The sequence below is a fragment of the Scyliorhinus torazame genome, chromosome 15 (genome assembly GCF_047496885.1).
Source record: "Scyliorhinus torazame isolate Kashiwa2021f chromosome 15, sScyTor2.1, whole genome shotgun sequence".
Lineage (NCBI taxonomy): Eukaryota > Metazoa > Chordata > Chondrichthyes > Carcharhiniformes > Scyliorhinidae > Scyliorhinus > Scyliorhinus torazame.
Window position 1 is genome coordinate 206,457,437 of NC_092721.1, and position 22,160 is coordinate 206,479,596.

The 22,160-nt window shown below is 56.7% G+C and overlaps 2 protein-coding genes across 2 annotated transcripts in view; one reads left to right on the plus strand and one right to left on the minus strand.

The window, feature by feature from the left end:
* Nucleotides 1-22,160, plus strand: part of LOC140392155 (rho-related GTP-binding protein RhoG-like) — a 245,591-nt gene that overhangs the window by 26,405 nt on the left and 197,026 nt on the right. The gene's annotated exons all lie outside the window — the stretch shown is intronic.
* On the minus strand, nt 178-21,989 carry wdr73 (WD repeat domain 73). Its single transcript, XM_072477511.1, has 8 exons — nt 21,897-21,989; nt 19,515-19,582; nt 18,668-18,756; nt 18,166-18,254; nt 17,057-17,124; nt 14,037-14,198; nt 12,810-13,172; nt 178-9,603 (listed from the first exon to the last, which is right to left on the minus strand). Exons 1-8 carry the CDS (start codon nt 21,947-21,949, stop codon nt 9,371-9,373), a joined length of 1,125 nt encoding a protein of 374 aa, XP_072333612.1. The 5' UTR covers nt 21,950-21,989; the 3' UTR covers nt 178-9,370.

The following is a 22,160-nucleotide window of genomic DNA, read 5'->3' on the forward strand; positions in this document are numbered from 1 at the left end:
CATTTCTCCATGTGGCTTCGAATTCTATCCTGAATAATTGTTTCCAGAAGCTAGCCTTCTGCTAACGTTAAATTGACTGGTCTGTAATTACTGGGACTAACCATACAACCTTTTTAAACAAGGGGGTAACATTTTCAATTCTCCAGTCCTCTGGCACCGTCCCTCAGTCTAGAGAAGACCAGATATAATAATCTTTATTGTCACAAGTAGGCTTACATTAACACTGCAATGAAGTTACTGTGAAAATCCCCTAGTCGCCACATTCCGGCGCCTGTTCGGGTACACAGAGGGAGAATTCAGAATGTCCAAATTAACTAACAAGCACATCTTTAGGGACTTGTGGGAGGAAACCGGAGCACCCGGAGGAAACCCATGCAGACACGGTGAGACTGTTCAGACTTCGCATAGACAGTGACCCAAGGCGGGAATCGAACCCGGGACACTGGAGCTGTGAAACAACAGCGCTAACCACTGTGCTACCGTGCCACGCACATATACATAGTGATATGCATCATACCCAGTCTTTGGCTTTCAGTTCCGGAGGCGATACATTTGCAAACACTATCGTGTAACCAGTTTCGTTAATTATTTGGAGAAGGGCAGTCACTAACCACAGGAAGGATGTTCAGCATGTAAATAGTTTCTCAAAGATATGTCCCAAAAGGTCATTTGCATTTAAGACATGTCCAGACCATTCAGCTGCAATGGTGCACAATAGTTTTTTTAATTATTAATAATTAAAAACTTTTGTAAAGATGCTTACTGTATTCTGACCCAGGCAATTCCAAGACTCAATAGTGTCAGCACATTTTCCTTTCGCGATTCCTGAGCAGACGCAAAATATGCAAAGGCACCTTCTGATAGTAGAATTCAGACACGACTCCCTGTCTCAAGCTGGGATAACGAAGGACCACAACAGATCCCTAACCCTATTGAAGGGTCAGTCAGTCGCACAGTGACAGGGCCGCACCAGCGAGGGGTCAGTCTGACACATTGACAGGGCCGCAATATCGAGCAGTCAGTCAGTGACACAGTGACAGAGACGCACTATGGAGGGGTCAGTCAGTGACACAGTGACAGGTCCACACAATCGAGGAGTCAGTCAGTGACAGGGCCGCACTATCGAGGGGTCAGTCAGTGACACAGTGACAGGGCCGCACTATCGAGGGGTCAGTCAGTGACACAGTGATAGGGCCGCACTATCGAGGGGTCAGTCAGTCAGTGACAGGGCCGCACTAACGAGGGGTCAGTCAGTGACACAGTGACAGGGCCGCACTATCGAGGGGTCAGTCAGTGACACAGTGACAAGGCCGCACTATCGAGGGGTCAGTCAGTGACACAGTGACAGGCCGCACTATCGAGGGGTCAGTCAGTGACACAGTGACAGGGCCGCACTATCGAGGGGTCAGTCGGAGACACAGTGACAGGGCCGCACTATCGAGGGGTCAGTCAGTGACACAGTGACAGGGCCGCACTATCGAGGGGTCAGTCAGTGACACGGTGACAGAGCCGCACTATGGAGGGGTCAGTCGGTGACACAGTGACAGGGCCGCACTATCGAGGGGTCAGTCAGTGACACAGTGACAGGGCCACACTATCGAGAGGTCAGTCAGTCAGTGACACAGTGACCGGACCGCACTATCGAGGGGTCAGTCAGTGACACTGTGACAGGGCCGCACTATCGAGGGGTCAGTCAGTCACACAGTGACAGGGCCGCACTATCGAGGGGTCAGTCAGTGACACAGTGACAGGGCCGCACTATCGAGGGGTCAGTCAGTGACACAGTGACAGGGCCGCACTATCGAGGGGTCAGTCAGTCACACAGTGAGAGGGCCGCACTATCGAGATGTCAGTGACACAGTGACAGGGCCGCACTATCGAGGGGTCAGTCAGTGACACAGTGACCGGACCGCACTATCGAGGGGTCAGTCAGTGACACAGTGACAGGGCCGCACTATCGAGGGGTCAGTCAGTCGCAGTGACAGGGCCGCACTATGGAGGGGTCAGTCAGTCACACAGTGACAGGGCCGCACTATCGACGGGTCAGTCAGTCACACAGTGACAGGGCCGCACTATCGAGGGGTCAGTCAGTCAGTGACACAGTGACCGGACCGCACTATCGAGGGGTCAGTCAGTGACACTGTGACAGGGCCGCACTATCGAGGGGTCAGTCAGTCACACAGTGACAGGGCCGCACTATCGAGGGGTCAGTCAGTGACACAGTGACAGGGCCGCACTATCGAGGGGTCAGTCAGTGACACAGTGACAGGGCCGCACTATCGAGGGGTCAGTCAGTCACACAGTGAGAGGGCCGCACTATCGAGATGTCAGTGACACAGTGACAGGGCCGCACTATCGAGGGGTCAGTCAGTGACACAGTGACCGGACCGCACTATCGAGGGGTCAGTCAGTGACACAGTGACAGGGCCACACTATCGAGAGGTCAGTCAGTCAGTGACACTGTGACAGGGCCGCACTATCGAGGGGTCAGTCAGTGACACTGTGACAGGGCCGCACTATCGAGGGGTCAGTCAGTCACACAGTGACAGGGCCGCACTATCGAGGGGTCAGTCAGTGACACAGTGACAGGGCCGCACTATCGAGGGGTCAGTCAGTCACACAGTGAGAGGGCCGCACTATCGAGATGTCAGTGACACAGTGACAGGGCCGCACTATCGAGGGGTCAGTCAGTGACACAGTGACAGGGCCGCACTATCGAGGGGTCAGTCAGTCGCAGTGACAGGGCCGCACTATGGAGGGGTCAGTCAGTCACACAGTGACAGGGCCGCACTATCGACGGGTCAGTCAGTCACAGTGACAGGGCCACACTATTGAGGGGTCAGTCAGTCAGTGACAGGGCTGCACTATCGAGGGGTCAGTCAGTGACACAGTGACAGGGCCGCACTATCGAGGGGTCAGTCAGTGACACAGTGATAGGGCCGCACTGTCGAGGGGCCAGTCAGTGACACAGTGACAGGGCCGCACTATCGAGGGGTCAGTCAGTCAGTGACACGACAGGGCCGCACTATCGAGGGGTCAGTCAGTGACACAGTGACAGGGCCGCACTATCGAGGGGTCAGTCAGTGACACAGTGACAGGGCTGCACTATCGAGGGGTCAGTCACACAGTGACAGGGCCGCACTATCGAGGGGTCAGTCAGTGACACAGTGACAGGACCGCACTATCGAGGGGTCAGTCAGTCAGTGACAGGACCGCACTATCGAGGGGTCAGTCGGTGACACAGTGACAGGGCCGCACTATCGAGGGGTCAGTCAGTCACAGTGACAGGGCCACACTATTGAGGGGTCAGTCAGTCAGTGACACAGTGACAGGGCCGCACTATCGAGGGGTCAGTCAGTGACACAGTGACAGAGCTGCACTATCGAGGGGTCAGTCAGTCAGTGACAGGGCCGCACTATCGAGGGGTCAGTCAGTCACACAGAGACAGGGCCACACTATTGAGGGGCCAGTCAGTCAGTGACAGGGCCGCACTATCGAGGGGTCAGTCAGTGACACAGTGACAGGGCCGCATTATCGAGGGGCCAGTCAGTGACACAGTGACAGGGTCACACTATCGAGGGGTCAGTCAGTCACACAGTGACAGGGCCGCACTATCGAGGGGTCAGTCAGTGACACAGTGACAGGGCCGCACTATCGAGTGGTCAGTCAGTCACAGTGACAGGGCCGCACTATCGAGGGGTCAGTCACACAGTGACAGGGTCACACGATCGAGGGGTCAGTCAGTCAGTGACACAGTGACAGGGCCGCACTATCGAGGGGTCAGTCAGGCAGTGACAGTGACAGGGCCGCACTATCGAGGGGTCAGTCAGGGACACAGTGACAGGGCCGCACTATCGAGTGGTCAGTCAGTCACACAGTGACAGGGCCAAACTATCGAGGGATCACTCAGTCACACAGTGACAGGGCCGCACAATCGAGGGGTCAGTGACACAGTGACAGGGCCGCACTATCGAGGGGTCAGTCAGTGACACAGTGACAGGGCCGCACTATCGAGGGGTCAGTCAGTGACACAGTGACAGGGCCGCACTATCGAGGGGTCAGTCAGTGACACAGTGACAGGGCCGCACTATCGAGGGGGTCAGTCAGGGACACAGTGACAGGGCCGCACTATCGAGTGGTCAGTCAGTCACACAGTGACAGGGCCAAACTATCGAGGGATCACTCAGTCACACAGTGACAGGGCCGCACAATCGAGGGGTCAGTGACACAGTGACAGGGCCGCACTATCGAGGGGTCAGTCAGTGACACAGTGACAGGGCCGCACGATCGAGGGGTCAGTCAGTGACACAGTGACAGGGCCGCACTTTCGAGGGGTCAGTCAGTCAGTCACACAGTGACAGGGCCGCACTATCGAGGGGTCAGTCAGTCACACAGTGACAGGGCCGCACTATCGAGGGGTCAGTCGATCAGTGACACAGTGACAGGGTCGCACAATCGAGGGGTCAGTCAGTGACACAGTGACAGGGCCGCACTATCGAGCGGTCAGTCAGTCACACAGTGACAGGGCCGCACCATCGAGGGGTCAGTCACACAGTGACAGTCGCACTATCGAGGGGTCAGTCAGTGACAGGGCCGCACTATCGAGGGGTCAGTCAGTGACACAGTGACAGGGCCACACTATCGAGGGGTCAGTCAGTGACAGGCCGCACTATCGAGGGGTCAGTCAGTGATACAGTGACAGGGCCGCACTATCGAGGGGTCAGTCAGTGATACAGTGACAGGGCCGCACTATCGAGGGGTCAGTCAGTCACACAGTGACAGGGCCACACATTCGAGGGGTCAGTCAGTGACACAGTGACAGGGCCGCACTATCGAGGGGTCAGTCAGGCAGTGACAGTGACAGGTCCGCACAATTGAGGGGGTCAGTGACACAGTGACAGGGCCGCACTATCGAGGGGTCAGTCAGGCAGTGACAGTGACAGGGCCGCACTATCGAGGGGTCAGTCAGTCACACAGTGACAGGGCCGCACGATCGAGTGGTCAGTCAGTGACACAGTGACAGGGCCGCACTATCGAGGGGTCAGTCAGGCAGTGACAGTGACAGGGCCGCACAATCGAGGGGGTCAGTGACACAGTGACAGGGCCGCACTATCGAGGGGTCAGTCAGTGACACAGTGACAGGGCCGCATTATCGAGGGGCCAGTCAGTGACACAGTGACAGGGTCACACTATCGAGGGGTCAGTCAGTCACACAGTGACAGGGCCGCACTATCGAGGGGTCAGTCAGTGACACAGTGACAGGGCCGCACTATCGAGTGGTCAGTCAGTCACAGTGACAGGGCCGCACTATCGAGGGGTCAGTCACACAGTGACAGGGTCACACGATCGAGGGGTCAGTCAGTCAGTGACACAGTGACAGGGCCGCACTATCGAGGGGTCAGTCAGGCAGTGACAGTGACAGGGCCGCACTATCGAGGGGTCAGTCAGGGACACAGTGACAGGGCCGCACTATCGAGTGGTCAGTCAGTCACACAGTGACAGGGCCAAACTATCGAGGGATCACTCAGTCACACAGTGACAGGGCCGCACAATCGAGGGGTCAGTGACACAGTGACAGGGCCGCACTATCGAGGGGTCAGTCAGTGACACAGTGACAGGGCCGCACTATCGAGGGGTCAGTCAGTGACACAGTGACAGGGCCGCACTATCGAGGGGGTCAGTCAGGGACACAGTGACAGGGCCGCACTATCGAGTGGTCAGTCAGTCACACAGTGACAGGGCCAAACTATCGAGGGATCACTCAGTCACACAGTGACAGGGCCGCACAATCGAGGGGTCAGTGACACAGTGACAGGGCCGCACTATCGAGGGGTCAGTCAGTGACACAGTGACAGGGCCGCACTATCGAGGGGTCAGTCAGTGACACAGTGACAGGGCCGCACTATCGAGGGGTCAGTCAGTCAGTCACACAGTGACAGGGCCGCACTATCGAGGGGTCAGTCAGTCACACAGTGACAGGGCCGCACTATCGAGGGGTCAGTCGATCAGTGACACAGTGACAGGGTCGCACAATCGAGGGGTCAGTCAGTGACACAGTGACAGGGCCGCACTATCGAGCGGTCAGTCAGTCACACAGTGACAGGGCCGTACCATCGAGGGGTCAGTCACACAGTGACAGTCGCACTATCGAGGGATCAGTCAGTGACAGGGCCGCACTATCGAGGGGTCAGTCAGTGACAGGGCCGCACTATCGAGGGGTCAGTCAGTGATACAGTGACAGGGCCGCACTATCGAGGGGTCAGTCAGTGATACAGTGACAGGGCCGCACTATCGAGGGGTCAGTCAGTCACACAGTGACAGGGCCACACATTCGAGGGGTCAGTCAGTGACACAGTGACAGGGCCGCACTATCGAGGGGTCAGTCAGGCAGTGACAGTGACAGGTCCGCACAATTGAGGGGGTCAGTGACACAGTGACAGGGCCGCACTATCGAGGGGTCAGTCAGGCAGTGACAGTGACAGGGCCGCACTATCGAGGGGTCAGTCAGTGACACAGTGACAGGGCCGCACTATCGAGGGGTCAGTCAGGCAGTGACAGTGACAGGGCCGCACAATCGAGGGGGTCAGTGACACAGTGACAGGGCCGCACTATCGAGGTGTCAGTCAGTCACACAGTGACAGGGCCGCACGATCGAGTGGTCAGTCAGTGACACAGTGACAGGGCCGCACTATGGAGGGGTCATTCAGTGACAGTGCCGCACTATCGAGGGGTCAGTCAGTGACACAGTGACAGGGCCGCACTATCGAGGGGTCAGTCAGTCAGTGACACAGTGACAGGGTCGCACAATCGAGGGGTCAGTCAGTGACACAGTGACAGGGCCACACTATCGAGGGGTCAGTCGATCAGTGACACAGTGACAGGGTCGCACAATCGAGGGGTCAGTCAGTGACACAGTGACAGGGCCGCATTATCGAGGGGTCAGTCAGTGACACAGTGACAGGGCCGCACAATCGAGGGTCAGTCAGTCACACAGTGACAGGGCCGCACTATCGAGGGGTCAGTCAGTCACACAGTGACAGTCGCACAATCGAGGGGTCAGTGACACAGTGACAGGGCCGCACTGTCGAGGGGTCAGTCAGTCACACAGTGACAGTCGCACTATCGAGGGGTCAGTCAGTGACAGGGCCGCACTATCGAGGGGTCAGTCAGTGACACAGTGACAGGGCCGCACTATCGAGGGGTCAGTCAGTGACACAGTGACAGGGCCGCACTATCGAGGGGTCAGTGACACAGTGACAGGGCCGCACTATCGAGGGGTCAGTCACACAGTGACAGGGCCACACATTCGAGGGGTCAGTCAGTGACACAGTGACAGGGCCGCACTGTCGAGGGGTCAGGCAGTGACACAGTGACAGGGCCGCACTATCGAGGGGTCAGTCAGTGACACAGTGACTGGGCCGCACTATCGAGGGGTCAGTCAGTCAGTGACACAGAGACAGGGCCGCACTATCGAGGGGTCAGTCAGTGACACAGTGACAGGGCCGCACTACTGAGGGGTCAGTCAGTGTCACAGTCACAGGGCCGCACTACTGAGGGGTCAGTCAGTGACAGGGCCGCATTATTGAGGGGTCAGTCAGTGACACAGTGACAGGGCCACACTATCGAGGGTTCAGTCAGTGACAGGGCCACACTATCGAGGGGTCAGTCAGTGACAGTGACAGGGCTGCACTATCGAGGGGTCAGTAAGTGACACAGTGACAGGGCCGCACTATCGAGGGGTCAGTAAGTGACACAGTGACAGGGCCGCACTATCGAGGGGTCAGTCAGTGACACAGTGACAGGACCGCACTATCGAGGGGTCAGTCAGTGACACAGTGACAGGGCCGCACTATCGATTGGTCAGTGACACAGTGACAGGGCCGCACTATCGAGGGGTCAGTCAGTCAGTGACACAGTGACAGGGCCGCACTATCGAGGGGTCAGTCAGTGACACAGTGACAGGGCCGCACTATCGACGGGTCAGTCAGTGACACAGTGACAGGGCCGCACTATCGAGGGGTCAGTCAGTGACAGGGCCGCACTATCGAGGGGTCAGTCGGTGACACAGTGACAGGGCCGCACTATCGAGGGGTCAGTCAGTGACACAGTGACAGGGCCGCACTATCGAGGGGTCAGTGACACAGTGACAGGGCCGCACTATCGAGGGGTCAGTCAGTCAGTGACACAGTGACAGGGCCGCACTATCGAGGGGTCAGTCAGTGACACAGTGACAGGACCGCACTATCGAGGGGTCAGTCAGTGACACAGTGACAGGGCCGCACTATCGAGGGGTCAGTGACACAGTGACAGGGCCGCACTATCGAGGGGTCAGTCAGTCAGTGACACAGTGACAGGGCCGCACTATCGAGGGGTCAGTCAGTGACACAGTGACAGGGCCGCACTATCGAGGGGTCAGTCAGTGACAGGGCCGCACTATCGAGGGGTCAGTCGGTGACACAGTGACAGGGCCGCACTATCGAGGGGTCAGTCAGTGACACAGTGACAGGGCCGCACTATCGAGGGGTCAGTGGCACAGTGACAGGGCCGCACTATCGAGGGGTCAGTCAGTCAGTGACACAGTGACAGGGCCGCACTATCGAGGGGTCAGTCAGTGACACAGTGACAGGGCCGCACTATCGACGGGTCAGTCAGTGACACAGTGACAGGGCCGCACTATCGAGGGGTCAGTCAGTGACACAGTGACAGGGCCGCACTATCGAGGGGTCAGTCAGTGACAGGGCCGCACTATCGAGGGGTCAGTCACTGTGACACAGTGACAGGGCCGCACTATCGAGGGGTCAGGCAGTGACACAGTGACAGGGCCGCACTATCGAGGGGTCAGTCAGTCACACAGTGACAGGGCCACACTATCGAGGGTTCAGTCAGTGACAGGGCCACACTATCGAAGGGTCAGTCAGTGACACAGTGACAGGGCCGCACTATCGAGGGGTCAGGCAGTGACACAGTGACAGGGCCGCACTATCGAGGGGTCAGGCAGTGACACAGTGATAGGGCCGCACTACTGAGGGGTCAGTGAGTGACAGGGCCGCACTACTGAGGGGTCAGTGAGTGACAGGGCCGCACTACTGAGGGGTCAGTCAGTGACACAGTGACAGGGCAGCACAGGGCCGCACTATCGAGGGGTCAGTCGGTCACATCATCGAGGGGTCAAGTCAATCTCTGAGTAACAAGGCTTCATTCTTGTTGAGATGTGTTGCTGAGTGAAGGGGTTGTTACAGGAAACACACGGATAGTCAAGATGTAAGAGTGGCTGCAGGCTGGTGAAATGCCAGTGGCCGTGTCTAACTCGCACAACTCAGTTTAGTGGGTGTGCCGCAGATGGAGAATCGAGCGGGAAGCCGAGAGATTATCAGGCTGTGTTATGATCCACCCAATGCCAGACGTGGAGGGAGCTGTCATCTGCGGTGGAGAGTAGGACTCGCCGTTTCCACGGGTGCCAGGCGTGCCTCGTGATCAGTGGGATCTTTTCCTCAGCCTCTGGAGCAATGACACTGTGACCTCGATGGACAAAGGTCGGCTCTGCCTGGCCGGCTCCTGCCAACCACGAGCTGGTGTCGTAAACATGAACTGTCCCATTGAAACCTGCGACAGACAGAAAAATAACAATCACAGAGACATCAATGTTCATGTTGGTGAAGAATCCCCCCTCCCCATTCCTCTAGCCCCTCCCGACTTTGTGAGGGTGCAGATCCCTCACTCCCAGCCTCCAGTAATTCAAGTGGCCAAACATTAAATGGGACAGAGAGAGTCATTGTATTATTACACATTCTCATCGCCTCATTTCTCCTCGGACTCTCGGCGAAGGTAAGAATTATAAAAGCGAGGCATTGTTCTGGAGTTCAGGGGTCATTGGTTGAGTTCCATTTGGGTACAGAAGCAGCCGACTGTTGGGATTTGCACCATCCCAGATGCCCTTCTAATCAACATTTTACATTTCTCACGGTCACAATTCCCAACAGAGTGAGGGGAGGAGGGGCAACAGTCCCACTTTTCAAAGTTGACCATGTTTTTCTTTGAGAATATCGGTGTCCGTTCCGGACACAATGCCGCAAGAAGGAGATGTTGCCCGTGGTACGATCTGCATGTTTTCACTGATCCCATTCACCACCGGTTTGACAAAGTAAGAGTTTTCCTGAGGACGTGACTAGTAAGGCGGGTAGGGAGGAACCAGGAGATGTATTATACCGAGTCTTTCACACAAAACGTTAATGAACAAGATCCGGGTTTCTGGAGTTGGGGATGAATATTAATAACATGGATAAAGGGAGTGGGTAACCAATAGAATCAGAGTGTGTGCAGAGGTGGCTCATTTGCACTCAGGCAGGGAGTAGCAGAGAGCTAGAGGGATCAGTACCGAGACCTCAGATATTTACAATCCACATTAATGACTTCAATGAAGAAACAGAGTAAAATATCAAACTTTGTTGATCATTTCAATCGAAGTGAAAGGGAAGATGTGGGACACAGAGGCTGCAAGGGCAGGTTAAGTGAGTGAGTGACAAGTGGAGTATACGATAGAGAATTTATTCATGTTGGTCGTAAGAATTTTAAAAAGCAGAATATTTAAAGGTGAGAAACTTGTATGTGTCGCTGTTCAGAGAGAGTGGTGTGTGCTTGTACAAGAAACACAAAGTGAACAGGTGCAGCAAGCAATCAGCCAGAGGGTGGTGAATCTGTGGAACTCTTTGCCGCAGAAGGCTGTGGAGGCCAAATCACTGAGTGTCTTTAAGACAGAGATAGATCGGTTCTTGATTAATAAGGGGATCAGGGGTTATGGGGAGAAGGCAGGAGAATGGGGATGAGAAAAATATCAGCCATGATTGAATGGCGGAGCAGACTCGATGGGCCGAGTGGCCTAATTCTGCTCCTGTGTCTTATGGTCTTATGGGATTGGAGAACAAGAATGACAAGGTTGTGCTCCAGTTGTCCAGGGTTTCGGTGAGACCACATCTGGAATACTGGGCGCAGTTTTGGTCTCAACATTTGGGAAATGTATTGGAGTTGGGACAGCGAAGGTTCACGAGGTTGGTCCCTGGGGCGAGTCCTATGATGAGAGGCTGAGTAAATGGGGTTTAGATTCTCTGGAGTTTAGAAGAATGATGATCTGAGTGGAACGTTCCGGATTCTGAGGGGGTTTGACAGGGGGGAGGCTAAGCGATTGTTCCCTCTGGCCGGGGAATCTAAAACACGGGGACACAGTCTCGGGATTCGGGGCCGATCATTTAGGACCGCGATGGGGAGAAATTTCCTCACTCCGGGGGCTGTGAATGTTTGGAATTCTGTACCCTGGAGCGTTGTGGAGCCATCGTTCAATACATTTCAGGCTGGGATGGGCTGTCAAGAGAATTAAGGGATATGGGAAGTGGACAGTTGAAGCCAAGATCAGCACGATGGTATTGAATGGTGGAGCAGGCTCGATGGTCCCTCCTCCTGCCCCAATTTCTTGCGAGGGGCTGCAGGGCAAATCCACCAGAATGATACAGAAAGGGTGGAATTATATGGACGGATGGGAAGACCGCCTGGATTGCTCTGACTATTGCTCAGATTGCGGGATGATCAAATTGAGATGTTTAAGATGATTAAAGATTTGATAGGGTCGAGAGTGCTATTTTCTCTGATAGGCAGAGTTGAGAACAAGGGGGCAGAACTTTCACACGAGAGTGAGGCTGTTCAGGGGGGGGGGGATACTGGAAAGCAATTCCGAAAGGGAGCGGGAATCTGGAACTCTCTGCATCCAAAAAGCTGTGGCGGCTGGAGATTTAATTTGAAAATCTCAAGACTGAGATGAATAGATTTCGTTGGGCCCAGTGTTTTATAGTTACAGAACCAAGCTGGATAGAACATAGAACAGTACAGCACAGGACAGGCCCTTCGGCCCGCGATGTTATAGTTACAGAACCATATTCTAAATAAATAGCTGAACCTGCCAAAATGACCCGCCCCCCCCCCCCCCCCCCCCGACGCCATGACCCGGCCCCCCCCCGCCGCCATGACCCGGCCCCCCCCTGCCGCAATTGACCCCCCCCCCCCCCCCCCCGACGCCATGACCCGGCCCCCCCCCGCCGCCATGACCCGGCCCCCCCCTGACGGACCGAGCCGCCCCCCTGACGGACCGAGCCGCCCCCCTGACGGACCGAGCCGCCCCCCTGACGGACCGAGCCGCCCCCCTGACGGACCGAGCCGCCCCCCTGACGGACCGAGCCGCCTCCTGACGGACCGAGCCGCCTCCTGACGGACCGAGCCGCCTCCTGACGGACCGAGCCGCACTCTGACGGACCGAGCCGCACTCTGACGGACCGAGCCGCACTCTGACGGACCGAGCCGCACTCTGACGGACCGAGCCGCACTCTGACGGACCGAGCCGCACTCTGACGGACCGAGCCGCCCCCCCCCGCCGGACTGAGCCGCCCCCCCCCCCCCCCGCCGGACAGAGCGCCCCCCCCCCCCGCCGGACAGAGCCGCCCTACCCCGCCGGACTGAGCCGCCCCCCCCCCCCCCCCGCCGGACTGAGCCCCCCCCCCCCGCCGGACTGAGCCGCCCCCCCCCCCCCCCCCCCCGCCCCGCCGGACTGAGCCGCACTCTGCCGGAATGACCGGCCCCCCGCCGGCTGAGCCTCCCTCCTGCCGGACTGAGCCTCCCTCCTGCCGGACTGAGCCTCCCTCCTGCCGGACTGAGCCTCCCTCCTGCCGGACTGAGCCTCCCTCCTGCCGGACTGAGCAGCCCCCCCGCTGGAATGACCGGCCCCCTGCTGGTCCTATATATCCTCCCAACATCCAGAATCCACGTACCAGACACTGCGAGATGATCCTGAAGATAGGGTGCCCAGGTCAGGCTCAGGTAGTCACTGTTTGACACGGCAGTGGGAATCACCAGCTCTGCAAGGCCCAGGGTTTTGCTCAGGTCTCGATAATCACTCAGCAACACTCGCCCATCCGAGCACAGCCTGGCCACCTTCGAGTGCCCAGGTGCCCACCCCATCGTCCAATGGCAGCCATCTTCCCTGCTCACAGGTACATCAGAACATCCAATCAGGCTTGGGCGCTGCCGGCTATCAGCCAACCACAGGTGACCTTTCCGGGAGCAGACTGAAAAGGTGCAATGATCCAGAAACTCCAGGTCACTGATTGGCTCTGGTTCACAACCATCTGCCCCTGAGGAGACAATTAACAAACATCCCCATTAGCTAGGACCCAACATTAGTGTTCATTCTATAATCTAACCCCACCCAGCAAGACAGTCTTCAACTGCTTCACTCCCACGGTATCGACTCGCAGTGGACACAAACCCTTCCCAATCACTCCCAGTGTACACAATCCCAATGGATCAAACCCTTTCCTAGTCACTCCCATTGTACACAATCCCAATGGATCAAACCCTTCCCATTTACTCCCACTGTACACAATCCCAATGGACACAAATCCTTCCCAGTCACTCCCACTGTACACAATCCCAATGGATCAAACCCCTTCCCAGTCACTCCCATTGTACACAATCCCAATGGATCAAACCCTTCCTATTCACTCCCACTGCACACAATCCCAATGGAGTTAAACACATTTCCCAGTCACTCCCACTGCACACACCCAATGCCCAAACACGCTCTCCATTCACTTGTTGGTAAACTACTTTTTAAACCCAACAATACCCAGTCTGGTTTTATCTTTCCATTGCTCTCCCTCACAATCCTGTTTGGTAAGAATCACCTCCTATTTTCAGTGCCAGAGCCTGAGGGCAGGTTGCAGTGAGCTGCCCCCAGTATTTAATCCAAATCCTCCCCCAGGATACACAAGTCTCCAAATCCTTCCAGATCCTGGGGCACCATCACTGCCCCAACTTCATTCCACGTTCAGCCCGGGGTTGAGACCTAGTATTCGCCTTGAGGAGGAATGTCTCCACTCGCACCCCTGGAGGTCAGGGAGTCCTAACCATCACCATCTTCCATCAGGGAGCTGTCCTCCAGGTGTGACCCTCAATCAGATGTTCAGACTGAGAGAGAGAGAGAGAGAGAAACCCACCTGTGGTAAACAGTACTTTCTGTGATGCAATTTCCTGGATTGTGAGGTCGCTGACCTTTGAACCATGAAGCACCCGAGGGGTCGGAAAGCAGTTGACGGAGATTTTGGACCACTGGCCTGCTGCAGTCTGATGCTGGACCATGTTTTCCAAAATGATGGCATCTGTCACAGAAAGCAGAGGGTTAACAATGAAATTATTACACAGGTGATTGGGTCGATAGCATCTGCAGCATCCAGTACCTCAGCAACATTCTCCAGGCATTCATCCAATTCCCCTTCAAAAGGGAAATCCTGTTTTCTAACACCTTTCTGACACTGGGCGGCGGGGTGGGGGACGGGGCGGCGGGGGACGGCGGTGCGGGGGACGGGGCGGCGGTGCGGGGGACGGGGGACGGGGCGGGGCGGGGGGACGGGGCGGGGCGGGGGACGGGGCGGGGCGGGGGGCGGGGCGGGGGACGGGGCGGGGGACGGGGCGGGGGACGGGGCGGGGGACGGGGCGGGGGACGGGGCGGGGGACGGGGCGGCGGTGCGGGGGACGGGGCGGCGGTGCGGGGGACGGGGCGGCGGTGCGGGGCGGCGGTGCGGGGGACGGGGCGGGAGGTTTCGGGAGGGGGGGGGATTTGAAGAAAAACCTTTTTACCCAGAGAGTGATGAGAGTCTGGAATGCACGGCCTGGGAGGGTGGGGGAGGCGGGTTGCCTCACATCCTTTAAAATGTACCTGGATGAGCACTTGGCACATCACAACATTCGAGGCTGTGGGCCAGGTGCTGGTAGATGGGATTAGGTGGGCAGGTCAGGTGTTTCGTAAATGTATCAGTGCAGGCTGGATGGGCCGAAGAACGATTTCTGCCGTGTATCTCTCTGTGTAACTCAAATCCCTCATCCCTCAAATCGTTCCAATAAATCCCTCTGCAGACTAGACTAATTATTCCAGCTGGGACTCACACCACTCACTCAAACCAGGCTGGAGATCAGGCTGAACGAAAGCAATTTGATTAGGGCCAAATAAAGCAATGGGAGAACAATCAGATCTGATCGGGTTAGAAGACAGAATTAAACACAGAATTGCAAAGTGGTACATTATGAATAGAAGAACGAAGAGGTAATATAAACGAAAGAGTACGATTTTAAACGGGGCAGGAACAGAGAGATTTACCGGACAGAGGACATGCACATATTGGAAGGTGGCAGGATCAGTTAAGAAGGCAGACAGAATCCTTGGCTTTATAAATAGAAACATAAATAGTACAAAAGAAAGGATGTTGTGCTGAACGTTTCTAAATCACTGGTTAGAGCCCAGCTGGAGAACAGTACCAGGCCCCACACTCCAGGAACGATGTCAGGAACTTTGTGGAGAGGATTTACCGGAATGGGAGGCAGGGATGAGATGAGGGACATCGGTTAATGCGGAGAGACTGGGATTGTTCTCCCTGGAGCGGGGAAGGTTAAGGGGGTGATTTAATCGAGACGTCAAAGTCATGAAGGGTTTTTTAGGGCTCGTAACCAGAGGGACACAAACTTTAAGGCGATTGGGTAAAACACTCATCTTTCCTCTGGTTCCTTGACACAGAGTTGTTGTGATCTGGAAGGTGCTGCCTGAAAGGGCGGTGGAAGCAGATTCAATAACTCCACAAGGCAACTGGATAAATACAGGCATGTGGGGCAATGGGAAAAGAGCAGGGTAGTGAGAGGAATTGGATAGATACTTCAAACTACATGCACTGGCACGATTACGGAATGGCCTCTTTCTGTGCAGTTATTCTGGATGGAAATGTCACTGGTAACAGCTCCTAAGCTGCAGAGTGCCCCTGGTGGTGACAGAATTAATGGCAGGTGGTTCCCAGTGAGTGGGAAGAGCAGAGGCTCCACCATCATGTTCCCCAAAGTAACAATAATAATAATCGCTTATTGTCACAAGTAGGCTTCAATGAAGTTACTGTGAAAAGCCCCTAGTCGCCACATTCCAGCGCCTGTTCGGGGAGGCTGGTACGGGAATTGAACCCGCGCTGCTGGCCTTGTTCTGCTTTACAAGCCAGCTGTTTAGCCCACTGTGCTAAACCAGCCCCTGGTAAACAAGCTGGACACGGGAAAAGATGTTTCAAAATCTGTTCACATGGGTAGTGAAGGAGGTTCAATGGTAGCTTTCAAAATTAAATGAGATTAATATTTGCAACAAAAAAAACTGATTAAGCCACGGGGCCAGGCAGGGGACTGGGATTAATTGGACAACTCTTTCAAAGGGCTAGCAGAGTCTGAATGGCCTCCTCCTGTGCTGCAACATTTCCCATTCTCCTGAAGTAAGTGCAGCTCAGGTGTTGGGTTGAACATCTGACTGAGGGAGCTCATCCCCACTCTCCGATATTTCACAGCAGCATTTTTACAGCACCTCCTCACAAACCCACGCCCACTACCATCTAGAAGGACAAGAGCAGCAGATACCTGGGAACCCCACCACCTGGAGGTTCCCCTCCGAGTCACTCACCACCCTGACTTGGAAATATATCGCGTTCCGTCACTGTCGCTGGGGCAACAGCCTGGAACTCCCTCCCTAACAGCACAGTGGGTGTACCTATACCACATGGACTGCAGCGGGTCAAGGCAGCAGCTCACCACCTCTTTCTGAAGGATGATTAAAGATGGGCAATGGACACTAGGGTAGCCAGCGACGCCCACACTCCGTGAACAATTCAAGACCAAGATTGATAGACTTTTGTGAGGTGAAGGTATCAGAATGTGGAGCTAAGGTAGGTAAATCGAGTTAAGGTACAAATCAGATGGAACTTAACTGAACAGACTCAAGGGTCTGAACAATTGGTCACTGGTTGGATAAGGGGTCAGTGCTGGGAATGCAGCCGAGCGAGGGATTGGAATTCTCGGCCAACCTTGCTGGAGCAGTGCTAAGGGGAGGGGAAGGGCTGCAAGCTGTGCTCAGCATCTCCTGGTGACAGCCCCTCATCCCCGACTGCCTCTCTGTTTATCACAGCAGGACCAAGAACACAAGCGCAATCAACTTGCTTACCGCTCTCATCTGTTGCCAAGCGCCAGACCTGTAGTGAGGTGTCAGGGGGTCCACTGCTCACCAATAGGCTGTAGGGAAAGAATCAGAGCTACTGAACACATCATCAACTTTCCAACAAAGAAGCAGGCTGTTGGCCCCACTGCTCCCTGCTGGCGTTTCTGCTTCACACCAGCCTCCTCCTAGCCCCTCCATCTCAGCCTATCACTATATCCTTCTGTTCATTTCTTCCTCATGTGTTAATCTAACTTCCCCCTTCGTATCCACTATTCACCATATCTCTCGCTGTAGTAACAGTCTCTCCACCTTGAGTGAAGACGTTGCCCCCGAATTCCCAATTTATCAGTGACTATTTTATATTTGTGGTCTCCCCAATAAAGTGGAAACTGCTCAGTGTCTAGTTTTAAAGACGGCTATTTTCTCACAGCTCACCCTCAACTTTCCCCCTTTTCTAAATGGAACTGCCTCTGATAGATACAACCCATCAATTCCGGCGTAATCTTTGTACATCTGCACCGTCTCAAATTTCTCTACACCCTCATGGGCAATACTGAGGGAGCACCACATTGGGTGTGGGGTGAGATTTGGGGGGGGGGTTGCTGTGAAACTGGAGGTCCTTTAAAGTAGAGGTGGATAAATATTTGCTCGATCAAGGAACAGTGGCCTATGGGGAAATGGCACAGAGGAGCGGAGGCTGTGATCGTTTTGAATATCTGGGAAGGCTGAAGGGCCTGGTGGCCCATTCCTGCTTCTAATTCTTGTGATCTTGTGCCATTCACATTAAGGGTTGGGCCTCGCAGTGGAAATTCAGACAACTGTCATAGAATCATAGAAGTTTACAGCATGGAAACAGGCCCTTCGGCCCAACCAGTCCATACCGCCCAGTTTTTAACCATTAAGCTAGTCCCCAGTTGCCCGCACTTGGCCCATAACCCTCTATACCCATCTTACCCATGTAAATAGGGGTCCTTCTCCCCCCCCCCCCCCCCCTGCCTGGGTCTACTGTGGCTAATTGATTCATGTCTCTATTCTCATTGTAACACAAATACTTTTCTCAGGGCGATTCCCAAGTGTCCCTGCAATGTCCCCAGAAACACAGACTCGTACTCTACCTGGTTCCTGCCACGTGTTTCAATTCATAAATGGGCCTCTCTGAGAAGCTGCCGTGTTTCACGGTGAAGTCCCTCTCGGGGCAAAGTCCCTACAGGTGAAAACAGAGGTTTAAGGTGTTTGGAGGCTCCCTGGCCCCACCCCCAGCCGGATACCCCAGCCAAGAGGTAACAGAAGCCCTGGTTTAAAATTAGGATCGGCCTTTTTAGGACTGCAACGAGGAGATTATTTTCTCTCCGAGGACTGTGCAACTTTGGAACTCTGTCTCAGGTGGCGAGATCATTGAACCGTTTTAAGCCGGAGATGATGGATTCTTATAAAGCAAGTGAATCAAAGATTATCAGGGGTAGATGGGAATGTGGAATTTGAAACAGATCTTATTAAATGATAGAGCGAGCTTGATGGGCCGACTTCAGCTCCTCGTTCATTTGGTCATCAGCCAAGTGGAGGGCGGTGTCAGACCTAGTGAGGCGGATGAACGAGGATTGGCCGCCAGCCGCTCACCTGGTTTCCTTTAGCATATAGTTTCTGGGGGAGGGAGAGCTCCAGAATTTCATTCTTCTTCCCCATGGTGCATCCGGCAACGCAGATACCTAGCAGACAGGAAAGGGTACAGTCAGGATATCGGACATCACGCCAGCCAATCTGCAAATACTCACACAGGAACATTAACTCCTCAGAGCCCCTCACTAATGAACTGGGGGCATGTGAACACTGAACTAATAATAATCTTTATTATTGTCACAAGTAGGCTTACACTACAATGAAGGTACTGTGAAAAGCCCCTAGTTTCCACATTCCGGCACCTGTTGGGGTTCACAGAGGGAGAATTCAGAATGTACAATTCACCTAACAGCACGTCATTCAGGACTTGTGGGAGGAAACCGGAGCAAACCCATGCAGACACGGGGAGAACGTGCAGATTCCACACAGACAGTGACCCAAGGCGGGAATCTAACCGGGGTGCATGGCGCTGTGAAGCAACAGTGTTACCCACTATGCTACCCTGCCACCCAGAGACAGTAGAGCAGGAGGGGTGGTCAAACAGTTGGGTCATTAAACATAGGGACAGGTGGCCATTCAGCCCCTCGAGCCTGTTCTGGTAGCTAATTTGATTATCTTTTTGTTATCATCTACACATTGATAATAAACAAAAATTCTGAGTCTCAGTGTCAACTGACCCTCAGCATCTAAACTCAGTCTAGTCGAGACAACCGGTCTTCATTTTAAACCGTTAGCCCCAGTATCATCCTGGCGAATCTGCACTGCTCCCCTCTGCAAGGCAGAGATCACATTATTTTGGAAAAGGAACTGCTGTGCAAGAAACCGAGAAAGCCACAGAATAACATACTTCTGTCCTGAATCCATTCTATAACGCGTGTTGATTCCTGAAGTTCAAACACATGAAGGTCTTTGTACCTGAAACAGACAGCAAAAATATAGTGATCCACAGAGATCATACTGGAAACACCACGATCTACCTCAGCCACAACTTACATTTGGCAAATGGGAGCAAAACATTGTAAACTTAAAATTTAACACTGAATTGCACAAGGACAGGTGACCAAAAGAGGCAGGGAGAATCTAAAAGAATCATTTCTCCAGCATCATTCATAATCTCATCCCATAATCCTGGTTTAACACCTATTTATAGAACATCTGGGACAAATATTCTGTCTATTCCGCCACCTTCACTTCTGAGCCTCAACCGGAATCCAACACGGAGAAAGAGGGAAGGAGAGCTCGGTGCTCCCCAACACCGCTGTCAGTGGCAGAGAGGGAGGCTACTCTCCCAGGTCCCCACCTTGCCCATCACCCACCCCATATTCCCTGCCTCTCCGGTGGGATCATTCCCCCCTCCACACCCATTCTAGGGTCATTCTAGGGGTTGCCAACCCTCCAGGGAGCGAAGATTCCGTGGACACGTGAATGAGGTGGAAAAAGATTGAAGTGGGATATTAAATTAGAAAGATCTTTTTTAAACGACATTTTATCAATTTATGATTAAACTATAATGTTGGGGACTTGGTGAGAGAATGGGAAGCCTCCCGGAATCAGTGCCATCAGAGTTGGCAACTCCCCAGCCCGGGGTGTCTCGCCCGTGGGGGTGGCCGGGCACCCAGGGGCAGGAGGAGGACCCGGGCCACCCCACCCCACCCTCCCCGCGCCACCCCACCCCACCCTCCCCGCGCCACCCTCTTTGCGCCACCCCGCCCCACCCTCCCCGCCCCACCCTCCCCGCGCCACCCCACGCCGCCCCACCCCACCCTCCCCGCACCACCCCACCCTCCCCGCACCATCCCACGCCACACCACCCACGCCCACCACCCCACCCTCCCCGCGCCACCCCACCCCACCCTCCCGCGCCACCCCACCCCACCCCACCCTCCCCGCGCCACCCCCACCCCACCCTCCCCACGCCACCCCCCCCGCGCACCCCCCCCGCGCCACCCCACCCCCCCGCGCCACCCCACCCCCCCGCGCCACCCACCCCCCCTCCGCGCCACCCCACCCCCCCCCCCTCCCGCGCCACCCCACCCCACCCACCCCCCGCGCCACCCCTCCCCGCCCCCCCCTCCCCGCGCCACCCCCCCACCCTCCCCGCGCCACCCCACCCCTCCCCCCGCGCCACCCCACCCTCCCCGCGCCACCCCACCCCACCCTCCCCGCGCCACCCCACCCCACCCTCCCGCGCCACCCCCCCCACCGCCACCCCACCCCACCCTCCCCGCCCACCCCACCCCACCCCACCCCACCCCCCCGCGCCACCCCACCCCACCCTCCCGCGCCACCCACCCCACCCTCCCGCGCCACCCCACCCCACCCTCCCCGCGCCACCCCACCCCACCCTCCCGCGCGCCACCCCACCCCACCCTCCCCGCGCCACCCCACCCCACCCTCCCCCGCCACCCCACCCCACCCTCCCCGCCCCACCCCACCCCACCCTCCCCGCCCCACCCCACCCCACCCTCCCCGCCCCACCCCACCCCACCCTCCCCGCCCCCACCCCACCCCACCCTCCCGCCCCACCCCCACCCCACCCTCCCCGCCCCACCCCACCCCACCCTCCCCGCCCCACCCCACCCCACCCTCCCCGCCCACCCACCCCACCTCCCCGCCCCACCCCCCCACCCCCCCCACCCCACCCACCCTCCCCGCGCCCACCACCCCACCCTCCCCGCGCCACCCCACCCCACCCTCCCCGCGCCACCCCACCCCACCCTCCCCGCGCCACCCCCACCCCACCCTCCCCGCGCCACCCCACCCCACCCTCCCCGCGCCACCCCACCCCACCCCACCCTCCCCGCGCCACCCCACCCCACCCACCCTCCCCGCGCCACCCCACCCCACCCTCCCCGCGCCACCCCTCCCCACCCTCCCCGCGCCACCCCACCCCACCCTCCCCGCGCCACCCCACCCCACCCTCCCCGCGCCACCCCACCCCACCCTCCCCGCGCCACCCCACCCCACCCTCCCGCGCCCACCCCACCCCCACCCCCCCCGCGCCACCCCACCCCACCCCACCCTCCCCGCGCCACCCCACCCCACCCTCCCCGCGCCACCCCACCCCACCCCACCCTCCCCGCGCCACCCCACCCCACCCCACCCTCCCGCGCCACCCCACCCCACCCCCACCCTCCCCGCGCCACCCCACCCCACCCCACCCTCCCCGCGCCACCCCACCCCACCCTCCCCGCGCCACCCCTCCCCGCGCCACCCCACCCAGCCGTACAGCCTGAGAGACTCCACCATCCAGCAATCCCACTCGCTCTCATCCTCCGCCATCTTCGCGCGTCTCCACGGCAACGGCCCCGCTTCCGGCGCCCTCCCATCGTCACTTCCGCTTTTGCCCTCCTGCCTGGAGACAAAATGGCGCCTCAGCGACCGCCTCCCTTGCAATAAAAAAAGAAAACCTGTATTTTTGTTCCCCGCGGCCTTTTCTGACGGCTCCGAATAACCCTCAAATCCTCAAAAAAATAAAAAGGGCCTGGAATCT

Excerpts from the sequence above, each read along its gene's own strand:
- wdr73 (XM_072477511.1), bottom strand. The coding sequence starts at position 21,949 with ATGGCGGAGGATGAGAGCGAGTGGGATTGCTGGATGGTGGAGTCTCTC. Across the intron at positions 17,125-18,165 it reads AAACACGTGGCAGGAACCAG|CCTATTGGTGAGCAGTGGAC; the intron begins GTAGAGTACGAG and ends CTTTCCCTACAG. Across the intron at positions 14,199-17,056 it reads CTTGGCAACAGATGAGAGCG|ATGCCATCATTTTGGAAAAC; the intron begins GTAAGCAAGTTG and ends TTTCTGTGACAG.